Here is a 19,798-nt window from a genome sequence, read left to right on the forward strand (position 1 = left end):
TGAGCCTTGGATCCTGACTTGGATCGGTTCCAGCGCGGTTCTGTGTTTGGTGACATAAAGGTTTGCCTTATATTTACTGATGGCCTTTGGGTTTATCGATGCACTGTCTCTGCAGTTCTTGGAGTCGTGACTCGACCCCAGACACCAGAAGCACACCTGACCGGCATCTGTCCCAGACATTTCTTTGTGTCAGACCCTACAGGGCTTGAAACTCGTCATTTTAGGGGGTGACATCCCTTGAACATTGTAGACATTTTTCTAAAATATTGAGGTAAGTATCTCAGGAAAACAAAAGGCCCCGGAAACTTGGGTTGTGCCGGAAAAAGCTGCGGGATCGGCTCGGAATTCAGCAAACTTCTGAGCGAGATTGAGAGGGATGGCACTGGCCTTGCACTCAGGTGAATGTGAGTAGCACTAGGGAGTAGAAGTCAACTTCGACTTCTTATTTCTTACACTTATCCAAGGACTTGGAGTGTGACTCTGGAGCACCTCCATCGACTACGGGAACAGGAATGAGTCAAAGAGCAAGCCTTGGATGCTGAGCTGGACTTGGAAGAGTCCCAAAGTGGATTTGTCTTATGTTAGGCATTGTAAAGTTTAGCCTTGTGTTCCCTGATGGCCTTTGGCTTGCACAGCCGCTGCAGGCCTGAGAGCCCTGGCTCGACCCCTGACACACCTGATGGGCATCTGTCACAAACATTTGTGTGCAACACTCCCTACAGGTCTTGAAACCTGTCATTTTAGGGGGTATTCCTTGCACACTATAGAAATGTTATTAAGATATTGAGGTAAGTGTCTCAGTGAGTTTAACAGTAATGCACGCACAGGTGCTGGTGAAACGTTTCCAGATCCAGTCTGACACCTGGGGAATATTAAAAAAAAAATAATAATAATAATCTACAGCTAGATGTCTATCAAAAAATATTTTTATAATGCTATGTAACATCATAATTTATCGGAACCTTCTTATCATTGACAGATTTCACATATGAATTCTTAATAGCAAATGTGTTTTCAAATAAAATCAGCAAGCATGTGTATTCTTTATCTTCTTAGAAATATTGTGGAGTTAAATGACAAAAGCACAATTACAGGTGAAATTGTTTATAACACACTGTTCTGTGCGGGACAGTTCATTTTTCTAAACATTTACTTTGCATAACTATAAGTCTTCTCCTGTTGGATATTGTTTAGGACACTTTTTAAAGGATGTTTTTTATGTGAAATGGGCTACAAGACTGGCCCAGTCCCTCTCATAGGAAAGTTAGACTATGGTAACAAGAGAGGAGACAGATGTAGCTCATGTTCATCACATTCTAGTACTGCAAATTCTAAAGTTCCAAGCTGTGTCAGGCTTCCTACTCAACAAAAGTCTCCTACAGGTAGACACAAAAAAAAATCAATGTACTCTTAAAATATACTGATTTAAACAACTGCTATTATGGTTTATCACTGAAGCAGATAATCCCATGAGATCCCCAACCACCCTCAACTATTCGACTCTATTCCTAGATTCCCAACACAATGTAACAAATTGTACTGTGACTCGCTCAATCAATCTTTACTCTGCATATGCATGGTGCTTCGAAGCGACTACAAGGCAGCATTTTAGTGCAATGCATAAATGAAATACATAAATAACTAAATATTTCCTGACAGGCAAAGCATAGTTTGCACTTAAAAGAATAAACATGACAGATTGGGCCCATTTTTCAAAGCATCCAGGCACAACACTGACCGGATTTTGAAACAAACGTCCACCATATTTTATTTCCATCATCTACTCTTAAAACCAGCAGGTGTTGTTGTAGATTAAATTACTAACATATGTGAGAGCGCTTATATGTATTTTCCTTTTGGGAGCTGCTGAAAAAGTGCTGTGGACAACCTTAGAACTGTGAGCACAAAATATACCTAAAACGTTAGCAGAGCACTCAAACGACTAATACCCACACACTGTAAAAGGGCAAAAGGCTTTACAGGATTACAAGCAGATGTTTGTGATAAAAGGTGAAATAAAAATATATTTCAAGGAAAATCATAGAATGTAAAACCTTGGCTTAATTAATGGAAGTCACCCATAACTGGTATTTACCTCAATCATAATGTCTAAACAAGTATCCAAATCTCCACTCTTTAGTCTACTGCTCAGACCTTTCATCAGCAAGTTAACAGTGAACGACAGCACGTGAACCTAAATAAAGAGGAGAAAAGAAATCATTAATGATGCGCAAAGTCTAAGTATGGGCAACTACAGACATTAAAAGAAAAATCAAGCAACTTGCACCCTGACAAAATGAAATGTGTAACTTGTGGTGGGAAGAGCACTGACAAAGGAAGCCGTATAAAAAAAGAAGTTAGTGTTGGTAAGTGGGTAAGAAAGCAATAAGCCAGTATGATACAAAATAAGTTAATTAGATTAATAAAAACAAGTGGGTCAATTTCAGACTCTATGATAGCTTCAGAATACAACCAATCATTCTTGCAAAATGTGATCACAGATTAACTACAAGTATCCACTTTCAATGTTTTTGCCTTTGAGTGCTGTTCTTTATTTTTTTTTTAGGGAATCATAGAAAAGGGAAATTTCCGTTTTTATAATTAAACTCAACAAATTATAGCATCTTCGTGGTGATAAGCTGATTACATGCATGTTAACCTTTACCAAAAACAGCTTAGTGATCGGTAGCCCTGTCATGCAACTGACTACCTGACATCCTCCCCTGTTCTTCTTGGGGTGGGAGTGGTGAGACGGGCTTAAGCCCCACTTCTCTTTTTTATGCTTGTGTTTGGACTTTCAAAAATAATTTTGAAATAGAATGAAATTCTATGGGACCCCTGATGGTGAAAGGAAATGGGATTAATCAGCTAAGATCAGTAGAAAATGATGTATTAACTGACGCAGGGAATAGAAACAAATCATAACACAAGTTGTGGCAATCTACGCATGGCAAAAGGAGAATGCAGTGCACCCAACAGTTGGAGGAAAATCTTGAGGAGAGAAATCTGGAACTGATAAATCTAGTACAAAACCTGGATGTTAAAGCTAGGGAATGGCACACAGATCCTTCCAGATTAGAATTCACATATTCAATAGTGAAGGGGAAACTACTATGATGAATTGCATAAAGACACTGAATATATCGCAGTCCATACTCAGTTTAAGGACTTTAACTACTAAAGATATGGAACTCCTAAGCTTCCCAAAAGATAACAAATAAAATAAAAATATGTAATAGAGCAACTGCAAAATGTAAAACAAGCATACTTGTTAATGAGAATTCTATTTTAATGGTGGTCCCGGTATATGTACATTGATTTGTCCACACCGTTTGATTTAGCTGCTAAAAATATTTTATGGAACATGACGCAAGCACAGAGAACACCAAGACACATTTAATATTGAGTTGCATAAAGATTCATTGAACAGAATGTAGCTAATAAAGAATGTGTGGTGTTGTAAAAAATAAATACACCAAATGGCCTTCAGTAAAGTTATATTTTAGCCCAGTTAGTTCGCTCAATATAATTCACTGATGAACTTAAGGTTCTTAAGAACCATGATGTGTCCCACCTAAATTGCATCAGAAGCCAAGTAGCTTTTATATAGATGACACCATCTTGTTTGATTTACCTCCAATTGGCTTTCAACATGTACTAGAAATGTTTGGTCAGTACTGTGTATAGAAGTTTTTCAAAATTAACAACGATAAAACCAAAGTAAGGGAATTAAAAAAAAAATGAATTTAAGTGGAAGCTAAATAACTGTGTTCTTGAAAAAAGTTACTAAGTATTGCTATTTTAGAGTAACTTTTTTAGTCGAGGCTAGAGATAAGATGGCGCAGATGCTCTGGGAAAATGTGATAGGAATGTGAGGCAGAAATCAACCGAGGTCACAAGTGATAAAACATCCATTTGGATGCTCTGGCTGAATTTGGCTCAAAGTACACTTGGAAGTGCATTGATATTTGAATTAGATCGGAAATATTACTCAAGAGTACTCTTGCTCGAACATCAACTACATATTGTAGGTGACGGTACAGTTTGGTGTAAGGGGAATTTACAATCAATCTTTATAAAGCTAAAACTGAATACAGAAGAAGGTGATAACAAGTAGAGAAAATGGTAATGTAAAAAATATTTAAAACAGTAATTAAGAGTCAGATTTATGATCAAGAAGTAATTAAAAAGGGAATACATGTGTGGATATATGTAATACAACTAGAATGGTGTTTCCACAATCTTATCTAATTACAAACGAGTCAACTGAAATTAGGAGGTGGATACCAAAATTTTGATTAGGCCAATTGCCAATTATTGAGGTAAGGGGGCATTGGACAAAAACACTGTATTCCATACTAAATTTCAATTGTACAATTTGGGACCTCAAACTTTAACCCATATCTTGGAGTTTTGCAATGCACTAGGAAATTCAGTGATTTATGTTACGACCTATTTATAGAAAGAGGAAATTTCTGAACATAAGACATTTAATTAAATATGTAATGAATTGTAAGGACATACAATGATGTCACAAGCTGAAAAACGGTTTCATAATTTTTGAAAAACTGAAGCAAAATGGTGGATTTTTATAAAATGGCTTTTAACTGAATAATAACGTGATTGTATGATGTTTCTATTGCCAATTTCGGCAGAAACCAAGCTTGAAAAATAAACTTGAACTTGGGCTTACAATTACCCGCTCCTCAAGAAGAGCAAATGCCATGAATACAAATGATAACATTTTACCTGATATCCTTTAACAAGCACAGTCTGCATCTCTTTTAGAACATACTGCAGGTAGTGAGGGCCCAATGTCTCCATTATTTTAATTAGAGTGTCCCTTGCAATGTCGCGGATCTCCTGTAGCCTGCTCCTCAGAAGCACACATATTTTGAGCAGAATACTGTAATTAGTAAAAGAGAAATATACAGTCAAGCGACAGCTCCAAAATTAGCTGTTGCAACAAACAAAAGGTGCAGAATCCGATTGCTAAACTAACAAGAAAGACTGTGCAAAACCTCCCATCCAATTCTAAATAAAAGCTACTTAGTCAGTAATATGAAGGCAAAGAACAAGTTACTTATCTCCTGTAACACTATTTTTGGTGGAAACATTATCTAACTGCAAATTTCACACCTTGTGATGTCTCTCACGTGCCAAAATGGATCCAGACGTTTTTCTGCAATAGCCCTCACATGCTTTTAGGTGCCTTCGAATACTGCAGGAGCTTCGCACTGCCTCCAAAAGCAGAAGGAGCAGAGCTGTATACAATGGCCATACCTGCATTCTGATGTCAGTATTCAAAGGTAACTTCTACACACCTAGAGAAACAGATTAGTCAGAAAATGGACAGCAAGTTGAGCAAGTTGGAGAAGTGTGGCTCACTGGTTAGAGGAGGCAGACCTGGAAGCAGAGGTCAGCCCGGGACCAGGGTTCAATTCCCGGCTCGGCGGGGTCTTGAGTCCTAAAAAAAAAAAATGTCCATGGACTCGACAATTCTCGCTCCGGTGCCTACTCGTTTCACGGGTTCACACTCTGCGACTCTGGGCAATAGCTTGCTTAATCTCCACAACGGCCCCTTGCGGCGGGATGCCTGGCTTTCACCTTGCGGATACCCTGCCGGGGTTATCTCACAGGGGAATACCAGGACGGGTTCCCTAAGCAAGCGCTTAGAAACCGCTTGGTGATTTGCGCTATATAAATTCCTGTACATTTACATCTAAAGCCAAACCCTAGTTGAAGTCCACTCCAAAGAACCAGGAAAAGTGTGGGTATGTGCTGTATCTGTGGGTAGATACAGTATCCACCCGATACAGCATTACTGAAGGTAAGTAACTTGTCCTTGTGAAGGATACTCCTAACTTTCCTCACCTTTTGAATAGATACAAATGCAGTATACTCCAGAAGGTAGTGAGTCTGAGGAGTGGACTTAATATTAGGCAGCCCTGCAGTACCTAACTGGTAGGATAGTACTCCCTGCTGAACTCAGTCTCAATAATATAGTGCCTGGTGGAGGAGTGGGCAGACGCCCATGTATAAGCCTCGGAGGGGTCCGTCACTAAACACCCCATGCCAAATCTGTAGTGGTAATATTTGTACTGGTGGAAAGAGGCAGGAGGCTCCTTCTTGGCCATGGCATAGCCCATTTTGACACTGAGCACAATAAATCTTGATAGAGTCTGTTTCTGAACTGCCATTCCCTACATTTCACTAGTGAATCCAGTAAGTCATTGATCTTGTGCTCTCTAGTCCATATAGAAACTAAGCAATCTTTGCAGATCCATCTGATGAAGCCTCACTCCTTTCTTAAATAAATGTGTCACCAAGAAGAAAGCAGGAAACGTGGTGGACTACCCTGCATGGAAGGACGACACCAATGTCAGTAGAAAGGATGGCCGAGATCAGAGTAACAATTTGTCTTGCAAAAAGGTGGCATAAGGTAGCAAAAGTGACAGCACCTGCAGCTCACTGACACAGCATGCAAAAGTGATTGCTATGAGGGAAAACGTATTAAGGGTCTACTATCTGTAAGAACACTGGTACAGAGATAGTGTGTACATAGAAAAAAATCTGTAGAAAATTAAAATCCCACTGCGGCACAAGAAAGTGCGCAGGAGAAAACGTTTAGATTATTCAAAAACAGAAAACCTTCACAATTGGTGACTTAAACAAAGGGGAGCTAAACTGGTAAAGGCCTTGCCAGACCAAGAACAACTAAAACTAGATCACATGAAAAAGTTTAACTTGAAGCGCAACAACCTGACAGTCCTTACACCGGGCCTTAAACTAAACCCAACAGTAAGGATAGATCAACTTCACATGCACCGCTTCCGCAGGCAGGTCAGAACCACACAGTTGGTTCTGCTTAATCTTCATGCAGAAAGGTGCAGGTTTCAGGTCGGAAGAAGGAGCCTGCACTGTTGCTGGGACAACAGGTCCTTAAAAAGAGGCGGGGGATCTGAGATGCACAGCCTCAAAGGTTTGGAATAGCAGATCAATACGAGCTGAGCCCGGTCCCTCTTGACATTCTTCAGGACTCAGGAAAGCAGAGGCGGAAACGCATAATGGAAACAGGAGCACCACAAAAAAGGAGGAACGCATCTGCTAAGGCGGAAACTCCGTGGGGCCATGTTTTATGTGCCCCGGGGCGTAAGTGGTAAGTTTACCAACTTTGTGTGCCCCTGTGGCACAATGGTATTACAGAAAGGGCCACAGATGCCTGTAATGCCGATTCTGTAATAGGGACAGGACTGGAACATGTAGCGCCAGGGTTATCATGAAAAGGAATTCCCTCATTTGCATGGGGGTGTGGACCGCGTCCACTATAGACTCGGGCACAGAAGCAAACATACTCAAAAAGGCTGTGCACTGTTATTGTGCCTTCTTTAAGGCAGCCCTCTCGAGGGTTGTAAGGGGGTCCGATACCTCCTAGACATCCCCCTGTAGTCAGCACACCTGCAGAGGGATCTCTAACTCCTCTGCAAAGGTCACGCGAGTTGCCACCTGTACAGAAAGAAACAGAGCGGCATTGAGTAGCTATTCCGTATAACACTGAATGCTCTGCCGTCAGGGCCGCAAGGGCCCAGGCACACCCACAAGGCTAAAACACCTTGAATTACATCTGAGTACAGGCATCATTTGGGGTCAGCCACATGTCTGCTGACCTTGTCCACAATGTAATTATGGGCGCTTGCCAAGTGACAGACGTCTGGAACCCCTTAAAGTTCCATCCATTGCCATTGTCTCAGTACTTCATGGCACAGAATATGCAACACATTTCTGCTCTGGTTATTGACGTACCAAATGTCGGAGGTGAAGCTTGTCAGAACCTGAACAGGTTTGCCCTTGGTTGCCAGCCAGATGGCATGCAGCTCCGGAAGCCAAATAAGTGCCCCTGCCCTACTGGAGATCTGAGTCCTCTGATCCCCCTCATCCAGGTGACTACCCAGACATGACACATTTGTCAACACTGTGATCTCTGAACGAGGAAGAGAAAATGGCCTGCCGTATGTCAGGTTGTCATCCGTCACCCACCACTGAAGGTTCAAAGCTGTCTCAATCACCAGTGCTGCACCCATTTAAGGTGAAGGTTCAACTGCAGAACTTGCATGTGCCAGTGGGCACGAGACATCAGCAGGGTGCATGAGGCAAGGAGAACAAGAAGACATTAACAATCCAGAACTGATCACAGGGACGAGCCCAAAACATCAGGCTCATATCCTTAATGACCTGGACTTGCTGCAGAGTCGGAAAGGTTTTGAAAGCTACCATGGATAGGAATACCCCCTAAATTGGCAATCCTCAGAACCGGCAGAGAAGAGATTTCATTTTGTTGCTAGAAATGGGAGGGTGTAAATATTTTAAACACCCTCAAAGAACCAGCAGTCTGAGGTAATTTCCTAACCAGCTGGGCAAAATAAATTAATAATCCTGTAACCTACTGGCCAGAACAAACCAGTGAAGAGGGAAATCAGAACTGCTTGGCAGTTGCTGCAGTTGGCAACTGCTGTCATGCTTACGGGTCCAGCCTCTGCCAATATCTCGTGTTCTAGAGCCATGAAAAGGCCATCTAGAAATTTTTCAAGGCAAAGTCTGCTTTTTTTTTAAGAGCCTGGAGCCATTAAACACCATTTCCATCAGGGAAGCTTGCAAATCAACAAAGAAACAGATGGCATGCATCCAGGCATGGCGCTGAACCAATACTCTGGTGCCAACAGCATGGATAACATAGTAAGTGATATCCAGACTGCCCGTTAAAAATGTATGTGGCACATGCAGTCCATTGTGAACCGTCTGATCGAACAAGTTCCAAAACTCCAGAGGCAGACCGTTCAAGATCTCGCTCACCATATACTAGAGAGCAACCCCATGGTCAAACCGCTTTAAGAGACCTCAGGATCATATTGGCTAAAATAAACACCCTCTTTTTGCAATGAATAAACATGCTTTGATTCCCTGTCCAGTAGAGCCATGAGGTAGGTACTGGAGTTTGTTTTACTGCTAGACATCTGTACAAATAGGGTATCTGGTATCAGATGCTATGCTAAAAAGGCCAGCTCGCCCAGGACAGATGCATGGTCCCAAACAAAAGGAGAGCTCAAAGACAGCTCTCAGGAAGGCTTGGGCTATGCCACTATCTAATATTACATCAGGCTGGATCTTTACTTCTTTCTTCTACTCGTCTGGCGGGCCTCATTAAGTCATAGACCATTTGGTGCTATGTCCCTCCTTAAATGATGTGTAATAAGCGTCCCTCAAACTTAGGGATCGTCCCTCATAAGTCATTGTTTGTTAGGGGAAAGGGAATTATGGGGTGTGGAACCCGTGCTCCTACCTTTGCCGTTGTTCCCTCTGTATCCTCCCCTAAAGAAGCCTCTTCTGGAGGAAGATTGATTGTTGCCTTTTTAAGAGGAAACATTGTTGTCTGAGGATGTGGTCTTGGACCCACCACAGTAAAAGGAGCGACGAAAGGTGCCACGATTTGAAGGAGACCGTAGGCTTCCCATAGATTTAGCTACCTCAGTGTCTTTTTTCATTTTCTCCAATGCCTGATCTACTTCCGGCCCAAAGAGATGCTTTTTATCAAACAGAGTATTTAAGATGGATTGTTGGACTTCAAGTTTGAAACCGGAAATCCTTAACCAGGCATGCCTCCTGAATAACTCACTAGTGTTAATCTCTTTAGATGTGGTGTCAGCAGCATTTAAAGCACATCTAATAGAATAATTGGAGATGAGTTTTCCTTCCTGTACTAAATCCTGAGCTTTAGCTTTGTGCTCATCTGGGAGATATTAGAGCAATTATTCCATTTTGTCCCAATGCACTCTATCATACCTGGCTAAGAGGGCCTAGTTGTTGGCAATGCGCCAATGATTTGCTGCCTGGGCGGCTATTCGTTTGCCAGAAGCATCTAATGATTTTGATTCCTTGTACAGGGGGATTGAGGGGGCATCTCCATAGGTTTGTGAATTGTCCCATTTATGGGCATTAGAGACAACAAGTGAGTCTAGTGGTAACTGGCCCTTAATAAAGACTGGATCAGCTGGAGCATGTTTATACTCATTGTCTATTCTGGGAGTCAGAATACAAGCTTGAACGGGGTCTTTGAATATGTAATCAGCATGTCTCATCATGCCTTTGAGCATAGGGAGAGTCTGACTAGATCTGTGTGTACTACTCAAAGTTTCGCACAACAAGTCTTCTTCTAGGGATTCTTTGTGTGGGTGTACCCCGTGATATTATGCCGCTTTAGCAAGCAATTCTAAATACCCTACATTGTCGTCAGGTGGAGAAGGTTTTGCAGGGTAAAGGTCTGGGTCATTATCTGTAGGTGAATCAGTATTGTAGTCTTCCTAGGGATATACAGGTAATTGAGTATCCCCATCACAATCATCTTCAAGCTGTGGTGGTGGAGAGTTGGTTGGTGTGATAAGTAAACACTCTAATGCAGGTGGGGAAGCTGTAGGGGAACGTGGTGGAGGAGGAGAAGGGTTAGAACCAGAAGGGTTAGAACCAACATTTTTCCTCTTTAAAGGAATGTTATATTGTATGTCTCCTGACTCAGGTTTGCGCTTCTGAGGAAGTTTGGTAAGAAGATGTCCTGTATCAGTATTATTATAAAGTTCCTTTTGTTTAGGATTTGATTTGGGGGTGGGAAGTCGAGAATCGGATTCTGCAGCTTCGTAGGAGCATTTTTCTGTTTCGGCAATGAAGACTTCAGTGCCGGGATGGAATGACCTTTCGGCGCGGAAGGTTTGGGCTCTGAAGCCGTTTTCGATTTCAGCATCGAGGGCATCGGCCCCAAACAGTCTTCATCTTTGAGGTCGAAGGTTTTGGCTCGGTGCCTGACTTTGGTCAACTCGATCCCAAGCCAGAAGGCTTAACAATATGCTGTGGTGCCAAGCCGGGAGGAGGGTTGTCAGAAACATCTTCTCGGTGCCGGCCTTGGCCCGAAGGTAGAGGTGGAACCGAAACCTTTTCCTTAGTCTGAGTTTGATTTCTGGGCACCTTGACCTTGCGTTATGTCGTCTTCCATCTCGAAGTCTGAATTAGGAATAGATACGGGTTTCTCTTCCTGCTCCTCTTTGGCCCCTTGTGCATCAAGTTCTTCTGGCTCGGATCCTTCATCGAAGATGTCCGGCGTGTATTCGATGTTCTGGGTTTGCATTTCACGACATCTGGCCTGACTATCACAGAGCATTTTCTTGGACGAAAAAATCTGCATGTGTCGCATTCTTGTTCATTGTGCTCTGGAGATAAGCACAAATTGCACACTTTGTGCGAGTCGGTGTGTGGATATTTTGAGTGGCACTGAGGACAGAATTTGAATGGAGTCCGTTCCATCGACTGCGAGGTGGACCAACGCGGTTAGGCCCGGTGGCCTTCCACAAGTCTCCCGATTGAAAAGGAAATTTTCTCCGACTCATACGATACACGGAGAAGTGGGATATGTGTATGAAATAATACCGACGTGGGTATAGTGGATTGCGCACCGAGGGGGACCTGAAAAACGGTTTCATACCGGAGCGCAGCAATACACGTCTGAACCCGATGGCGGAAAAAAACAATCTAACAATGGGGTCGATGCCCATGTGTACTATCACCGAAAGGAGGAGTCACCTTACCGCATGGCTGGAAAGACATCTTTGAAAAAAAATAACCTGAAAACATACAGACCTAACACTAGATGGCAGGAGTATGCAATGCAGAATGGTGCATCCTTGGATAGCCAGATGCCACTCTTCTCCGAAAGTGGTCATGAGAGAGAGAAGGAACCTGTTGGCCCTATTGGCTAACAATTGTGTCCTACACTGATGGCATTTTTTGAAGAGAAATACGGCACCCATGTCACCAAGAACTCCAATCTCAACCAAGGAATAAAGGAGGACTGCATGGCTGCACTGAGGGGCAAGGACCAGGAAAGGGAGGATGCACCGATGAGGAATGCACCTGCTGCATCTGGTGGCTGGCGAAGAGAGGGACTGTGCCTGCTATGTCCTGCTCAAGTAGAAGACCTCTCCACTGACCAGTCAAGCCATGATAACCCCAACAGGAAGCCAGCTGACTGGCTTCTTTTTCGCAGTATGGAGACACAACAGCTAAAGAAGCTTGCTGGGTAAAGTTGGTAATCCAAAGTCTTTAAGTCGCTACCACCAACACCGTGCATCACAGAGGACCAAGACCTGATGCACTTGGTTGCACCCGAATTTGAAGAACTCAGGAGTGCTGTCGGAGAGTTGCTGGGACCCTCAGTAGGTAAGTTATCAACGAAGGAAGGATTGGCCTGTGAATGCGACAAAAGGCATTTGCTAGTCCAGTGGCGAGTGGACTTCGGCCAGAACAGAGAACTTCGTGGCAGATCGACCCTGCAAACAGGACCCCCACTTACCATCTCCTGAAGGAAGACCCCCCCTAATGATTGCGTCGCATCCACAGCATCCTTAGTGCACCTTCAGCATCCATATACTAGATGGTGGAACTATGCACCACATGTGAATCCTGAAAAGATTCACACTGGAAAACCAAGCATTCTAGGCAGATGTCATGTGGGCCTATGGCCGGCAGATGTTTCATGCAGTTGCGGCACAGTATAAAGCCTGTGTTCTTTGTTGGTACATTTTGCCTAGCACACTGCTGATATAGGTTTTTGGGGAAGTAATGAGCAGCAACCAAAAGCTTTGAAGCAAAACTCCAGACCCATGCCAGAGAGCACACAAAAAAGTAATGATGTCAGTGTGCAGGGAAGGCGCCTACATATGTCTCTGTGCCATAATTTCCAGATTCCGAGCAATGCCACCTTGTACTCCTATGTCACCACACCAGGTGTGCTGAGGCCATAGCAGAAAGACTTCCGGGCCCAGCATGGAGTCAGGGGCAATTCAAAATGTGAGGAATATGTGGTTGGAAGTATCCATCAGAAATGCAAGCACTTGCAAAATAAATAAATAAATGCTCTGTACTAGCCTACTTTATGTGGTGTGCTTAAAAATGGTTAATGTAGTTTGATTCATATGTACAGCAATCATGTACAAACATCCAGTCCCAATGGCCTTAGTATTCTATTTTCCGCACACCCCATGAGATTTAGTACCTTGGCAAATTTGCTTCCATAATCGGCTGAGGAAGAGACTGCATGAGCTTGACTAAAGCAAAAGCTAACGGAACTCTCACTATTTCATCCTCATTCACAGCCTTCGACTTTGTCAGTTTATGCTCCTCATCCCTCTTTACCTGTAATAGAAATAAAAACAACAATCAGGGAAACCATGTCCTTGCAAGGTACAGTAATATTTGTAGCATGAAATTACCACAAACACTACAGTTTAACATTAAAGCTAACTGAGAATGAGTGTTTTTATTAGCTAGGTAAAGGAAAACACAAATAAACATCTATAACAAATGTATTTTTGAGAGCATGTGTAGCCTCTTTAGTATGTTGTGCACCCCAGTCATACAACACATGACAGGAGATTAGATCTCAGGTAGACCATGGGCCACAAAAAGAGAAGAGGATAGTTAGAAAAAATAGAAGACTGTAATGAAATCAATGACATGTTAGTGTTTCTTTTTTACAGAAAAATTGGTCTAAACCTGAGCTGTGATGTGATTGTCATGCATCTACAAAACCTGGAGTAAACACCATTCGTATGAAAAAACCTTAATCCAAGAAACGCTCATTTCTGGGACTTCTATCCATTAATATGGATGTTGAAATGAGGCTGTTCTGGTACACATAGGGGATAATTTCTTGATAAAAGTAAAAGAAGACATTGATACTTGGGGCTAGCCCCCAAAGAAACAACAAACAAAATACAAAATACAAATGCCAGGGTTTTGGACATACAACTCAACCATGTAAAAACCCAGTTGGTTTAATTAGATCTACTCACAATGAGTAACATATGAAAAAGCTCACACTATTACTTCGACGCACAACAGTAACAGCCTACAAACTAGCACTCAATAGGCAAGTTCCTCAGTGGAAGTAAACTTTCTGTATAATGTAACCCAACCTTACAGAGTAAGTTACTCAAATTATAAGTCCATATATCAAAATTAGAGAATCCAAATGGTGTACCCATGATTAGCAACTTTTCTTGACTGCTGACGAAACAGACCAGGAGATGGTCTAAACTTGTATAGCACAATATAGGTTGTACATGTGTGGTCAATCTGTTGTAAAATTGCTAAACCATCTATCAAAATGCCTGAATAATCTAATGTACATAACTATATTTATTTGACTTTTAAAATATATCACTCAAAACTCATTCTGGGTCCTTCATGACAATAAAATACTTATGGCACATGGCAATGGTTTACATTAAAAAACAACTGCCATCAATACAGTAGTTTCAGCTCCAATCCATATGAAATACCGAAGCAGCTCAAGCACACCTCATTGTTTTAGACCAAAGGGTCAATTTTTGTGGTATAGAATATCATAAAAATCCACCTGCAGTAATGGAGACTGTATTTGTGAAGCAAATGAAATGACAGGCTCTACAGTTTTGCCTGTGTTTATATTATATGGTTATGAATAACAACCCAAAAATGCTGCAGGCTTCCACTCACATGGCTGATAATCAATAAGAGATAGTCATGTCACATCATAGACACATGGTTCACTTGGAGAGTCTGACAATACTTGCACCTGATTTATAAAGAGGAGTACAAAATAATTTAATGGTCTTAGACTCCCTTTGCTAAGGACAGTGAGCACTGTGATTACATCTTCATTCAGGCGCTCATGCCTCACGAACCTGCCTTAGAATTTTGGCTGCTCTGCAAATGTACAAGAACAATATTAAATAAAAGCTTTGTCTCATGATAGCTCATGTTATGTACTACTGTCTGACAAGCCAGAAACATTTAAATCACGGTTTTATGCTTTTCACATTTTGGATAATATGAGCGCTGAGGAAGCATTAAAGTGTTCTACAAGTTTGCAGCTGTGACAGTCAGGTCTGATAGAGGATGATCTGAGTGATTCAGAAGCCAGGGGCAGACAATCTGCGGTCACCGTTTTTCCTGTGAATGATACCTTGTTACTTGCTTTGATGTTACACTGGTTGCTGCAGTAATAAGAAGTATAAAGAAATTGAGGCGTAAAAGCTCTTTTTCCCTAGAACCGTGGTAGCTAACAAAACAACTGTAGTTTGCCAGGCTTGAGAGTGGCTCCTTAAAGCACATCGCTACATTTGAACTCAATCAACTGTATAAAAAGATAGAACGATGCACAAGGTGCAGGAAACATACGGATAACTTCTAGTGTTAAAAGATCACTAACAATGTATGAATTCAAACTGGCAAAGATATATAATTCTGAAAGAAACAAGCATTTTATTTAGAGATGTTCTCACTTGTAAGCAAGAGACCGACATACAAGTGGAAAACTGTGAAACTATGGCATTTTCAATATCCTTAAACACTAATGTGTTATTCGGAGGAGTACTAATCTACAATCCTCCTGGCTGCACACTAAATTTCAGTACACAACTACTGGAGCAAATTATGCCAGTCTGCTTGAAGAACAAAAATATCCTCCTCCTTGGAGATTTTAACATACATTTTGATAAATGCAATAACCCCCTAACAAAACAATTAGTGGAGGATATGGAAATCCTGCAGATATCCCAAAGAGTTAACCAACCTACACACACGGCAGGTCATATATTGGACTTGGTATTTTCTAACATGGAATCGATTGACATTGACTCTGTAACACCTCTGCTATGGACAGATCACTATATGATCACTTTCCGTATCAATCTACCTACTATACACACGAGAACACTGGGTCTAAGTGTAGCAAGCACAAGGAGCTGAAAAAATTACTCAACAGACAAATTCAAACAACATTTTTCACACCCGAGTTTAGCAGCTACTGATATTCATGAAGAAATAGATTTACTTCACACAAATATTAAGACTGCACTTGAGTTCTGTTCCACCCTCCGAGTTAATCACAAACCCAGAACTACAAAATCGAAAGGTGGTACGGACCAGAATTGAAACTTTTAAAGAGAAAATGTACATCTCTGGAACATAAATGGAGAATAGGCAAGTCAGACGACACCAGAAACATTTATAAACAAGCACTCGTACGCTACAATAAAGCAATTAAGAAGGCAAAAAAGGAGTATTTTACACGTAGAATCACTGAGAATAAAAATTCCTCAAAGGAACTTTTTAGAATTGTTGGGGAATTATGTAACCCAACAAATCTTTCAGTAAAACTTACTCCATCACAAGAGAACTGCAATAAACTAAATGATTTTTTCTGTGAGAAAATTGATATCATCTATGCCTCTTTTCCTAATTGTAGGCTAGAAACCATCGAGCGTAGTGTACCAACCACAACTCAAGTTATCTGTTCAAGTTTTGGCCCTTTTTCAGAAGCCGAGGTAGGCAGAGTCATGCTCGAAGTTAAGTCAGGATCCCCACTAGATCCATGTCCGCACCACATTTTTTCTCAGCTAACCCCTATAATTTGCCCTGCTGTAACGAAAGCACTTAATCTTTCCTTATGCTCCGCTACATTTCCAAGATCTTGGAAGCAGGCCCTAGTCACCCCACTAGTAAAAAAGGCAGGATTAGATGTAAACAACCCTGCCAACTATCGACTAATATCCCAGTTACCTTACCTCTCAAAAGTGCTGGAGAAACTGGTCAATAGACGGCTATCCACTTATTTGGAAGCCAATGAACTGTTGGATGTCTCTCAGACAGGTTTCAGGGCGAACAACAGTACTGAAACAACACTTTTGGCGGTGACGGATACTATCAGGGCCCAGGTGAATCATGGCAAGACAGTCGTCCTGATACTCTTGGATTTATCAGCGGCTTTTGATACCGTACCACACGACCAACTACTGAAAGCCCTGGAAGCGAAAGGTATTCGAGACAAGGCATTGGGATGGCTACAATCCTTTTTGGCGGATCGAACACAATCAGTGTGTCTGGGTGATTTTATTTCTCTCCCGCGAAACATTAAATATGGGGTTCCTCAGGGTTCTTCATTAAGCCCAACCTTGTTTAATGTATTTGTTTCCTCATTGGCAGCCATTGGAAGAAACTGGGGTGTTGAAATGTGTTCTTATGCTGACGACACCCAGCTGATGGTCACCATTGATGAGAAAGATGATCCTAAAACTCGACTACTAAACTGCCTGACTGAACTGGCCAATTGGATGCAAGAGCACTGTCTGAGATTAAATGCAGACAAGTCAGAAATCCTCCTGTTTGGCAAAAATCCCCAGCTCTGGGACAACAGCTGGTGGCCAAGTAACCTGGGCTTGCCCCCAAATCCCACCATAAAAGCGAAAAACTTGGGTGTGGTATTGGACAGTGCTCTGTCCATGAAATCACATGTCTCCACTGTCTGTGGCAGAGGCTTTGCATTATTGAAAATGCTTAGACGAGTCTTCCCCTGGATTCCGACTGAGTGTAGGAAGACCCTGATCCAGTCGCTGCTGATAAGCAGACTGGACTACGGCAACTCTCTGTTTGTTGGAATGGCAGACTATCTCTTCTCCAAACTGCAGATAGTGCAAAATGCCGCGGCAAAGGCTGTATGCAATAGGAAGAGATATGATTCGGCAAAAAGTTGCCTGCGAGAGCTACATTGGCTCCCAATGCGACAAAGAGCCAACTTCAAACTACTGTGTATCACACACAAGGTACTTTACAATACAGGCCCTACTATTCTACACAATAAAGTCAAATTCCATAGACCATCAAGGAACCTTCGTTCCAGAACTTTAGGAAGAGCAAACACTACCCGCGTGAAGACTGTTAGGATGGGAGAGCGGGCTTTCTCTCATCTAGCTGCAACCAAATGGAATGAACTACCTTCCAGTCTCAGACTGACAGACTGTCTCCTATCATTTAGGAAACAATTAAAGACACTACTCTTCCCTAAACTAGAGTAATTAGTAATCAGTGCGGTTATCGTACCTCTCAGCACCAAACCTCAGCGCCGTGATATCCTACCCAGGATGATTGTTAGCGCTTTATAAATAAATTAATTAAATTAAAATAAATAAATAAATTAAATTACATTTATGATAAAGATACCAATAAAGTAACATAACCTGACGCTTTCAAATGTGTTATGTGTACAATAACGTAGTTTCCAGTCATCAACAAATGCATCATAAATCCCATGCTTTTCCCTGCCCCTTGGATGGTACCCACCTTAGCAGCGAGACACTTCTGTAACTTTGGTAAGATGTTGCCAGTAACCGTTTCTTGTATGTGTTGAATCAGACACTCCAGCTCCTCTTTATTTCTAGGAAGGAATGAAATCTGTTTTTTAACTTGTGTTCCCTTAGACACCCCCACAGCTTCATCTAGTTGTGGCTGAGTCACGCTTTCCTCAGTTGTCTCTTCAAGTGTGCATCCAGGATGTCCATTTTCCTCTTCCATCTCCTCATCAAGTTCAACTTCTAATTCCATAACTTCGTCCTCGGTGTCTTGACTAATTGGCATGGCACCTGTAACTAAAAGAAAAAAAAGAAACTATGATAAAAGGACAGTAGTGTTGCTGCCTGTGGGTATTTACTTAAACTGATTAACATGTTTAAATGTTGATCATCAAATCATCATGTATTATACATGTATGACAAGTTAAAACATCCAGACCTGCCACTAAACCAAATATTTAGATACATTAACTGGTGCCAATCAGTCCATTATGAAAAAGAATGTCACCAACAAACCAATAACAAATCTCCAGCAGTGACATGGAGAAAACAATACAATGATAGAACCTGTTAATCTACAAGTATACTTCGCTGTGAAAGCAAATATTTCTTATGAGGAACTTTATCACATTCATTGCAACTGTTCAATGATTCTCCAAGCAGTTCTTTACTGAACTGCCAATGGATGTCCTCTAAAGGACTTCAGTAAAAGGACGGTGAGGTAATGGAGACTGCATCAAACATCTGTTAGAGCAATACGCTATTTGAGGTGAACAGGAAAATGGTCGCAATAGTTTCCAACCAACAAAGAGATGCTCATCAAAAATGTCATCAATTCTAGAATATAAAGTCAAAAAGCATTCTTAAGACATAGGAAATGTAGCATCTACTTTGCCTTGGAAAAAAAGAACGAGGGGGAAAAGGAAGTACTTTTGCATTGTTGATCAACATGAAGATTAGCCACTACATTTAAAAAGACCAATGTTCTGACTGACAGATTACACAATTTTTATGAATTACTGAAAAGGAAAGACCGCCTGCTATACTGCATGACTTATTACATCCGTGTGGTAGTATCATTGCTGCAGGATATCATAACCTCATAGTCTGAGCGAAATATCTCATCACGTGAGCCAAAAGTAGGTCGAAATTCAACTCCGTGGGGTTGAAAAAGAGAAGGGAGCCCTATTGTTAGTTCCCGAGAAGTCTAGTCCCTAAAAACAGAACACTATTTTTCTTCCCAGTATTTTTTAAATAAAGGAGGCAGAGCTGGCTGCATTCCATAATACTTTTACAACCATGGATTTTTGGTGTACACTCTTTTCTATGTTTTGCTGGTGAGAAATAATTTCCAGTTGTTACAGGGTCCGTAGGGACGCAAGGAGGAAACTAAAATGATAACTGAAAGCTTATTCATGTCGGCTGAGTAGCTCGGAGGTCCTATAGAAGCAAACCGTTAATTCCACCCAGTATGAAGAGATAGTAGGTGCTAGCACATGAATGGAGGCTAAGGCCCCATCACTAGTTTCCTGTGCTGTGGGTCTACCACAGAGGCATTCTCCGGAATAGAAAGAAGGGTAGAGAGGAGG

The 19,798-nt window shown here is 41.7% G+C and overlaps 1 protein-coding gene across 2 annotated transcripts in view; it reads right to left on the reverse strand.

The window, feature by feature from the left end:
* UTP20 (UTP20 small subunit processome component) overlaps positions 1-19,798 on the reverse strand; it is a 1,109,880-nt gene that overhangs the window by 363,486 nt on the left and 726,596 nt on the right. Inside the window, exons 41-44 of one of the 2 annotated variants that reach the window (XM_078675325.1) lie at positions 18,202-18,500; positions 13,094-13,233; positions 4,750-4,906; positions 2,096-2,194 (exon numbers count right to left, since the gene is read on the reverse strand). In XM_078675325.1, the coding sequence (XP_078531451.1) occupies positions 2,096-2,194; positions 4,750-4,906; positions 13,094-13,233; positions 18,202-18,500 (695 nt within the window). Of the gene's footprint in view, positions 1-2,095; positions 2,195-4,749; positions 4,907-13,093; positions 13,234-18,201; positions 18,507-19,798 lie in introns of both variants that reach the window. The other variant, XM_078675316.1, reaches the window with a different exon arrangement.

This window comes from Lissotriton helveticus, chromosome 1_1 (genome assembly GCF_964261635.1).
Source record: "Lissotriton helveticus chromosome 1_1, aLisHel1.1, whole genome shotgun sequence".
Taxonomy (NCBI): Eukaryota; Metazoa; Chordata; class Amphibia; order Caudata; family Salamandridae; genus Lissotriton; species Lissotriton helveticus.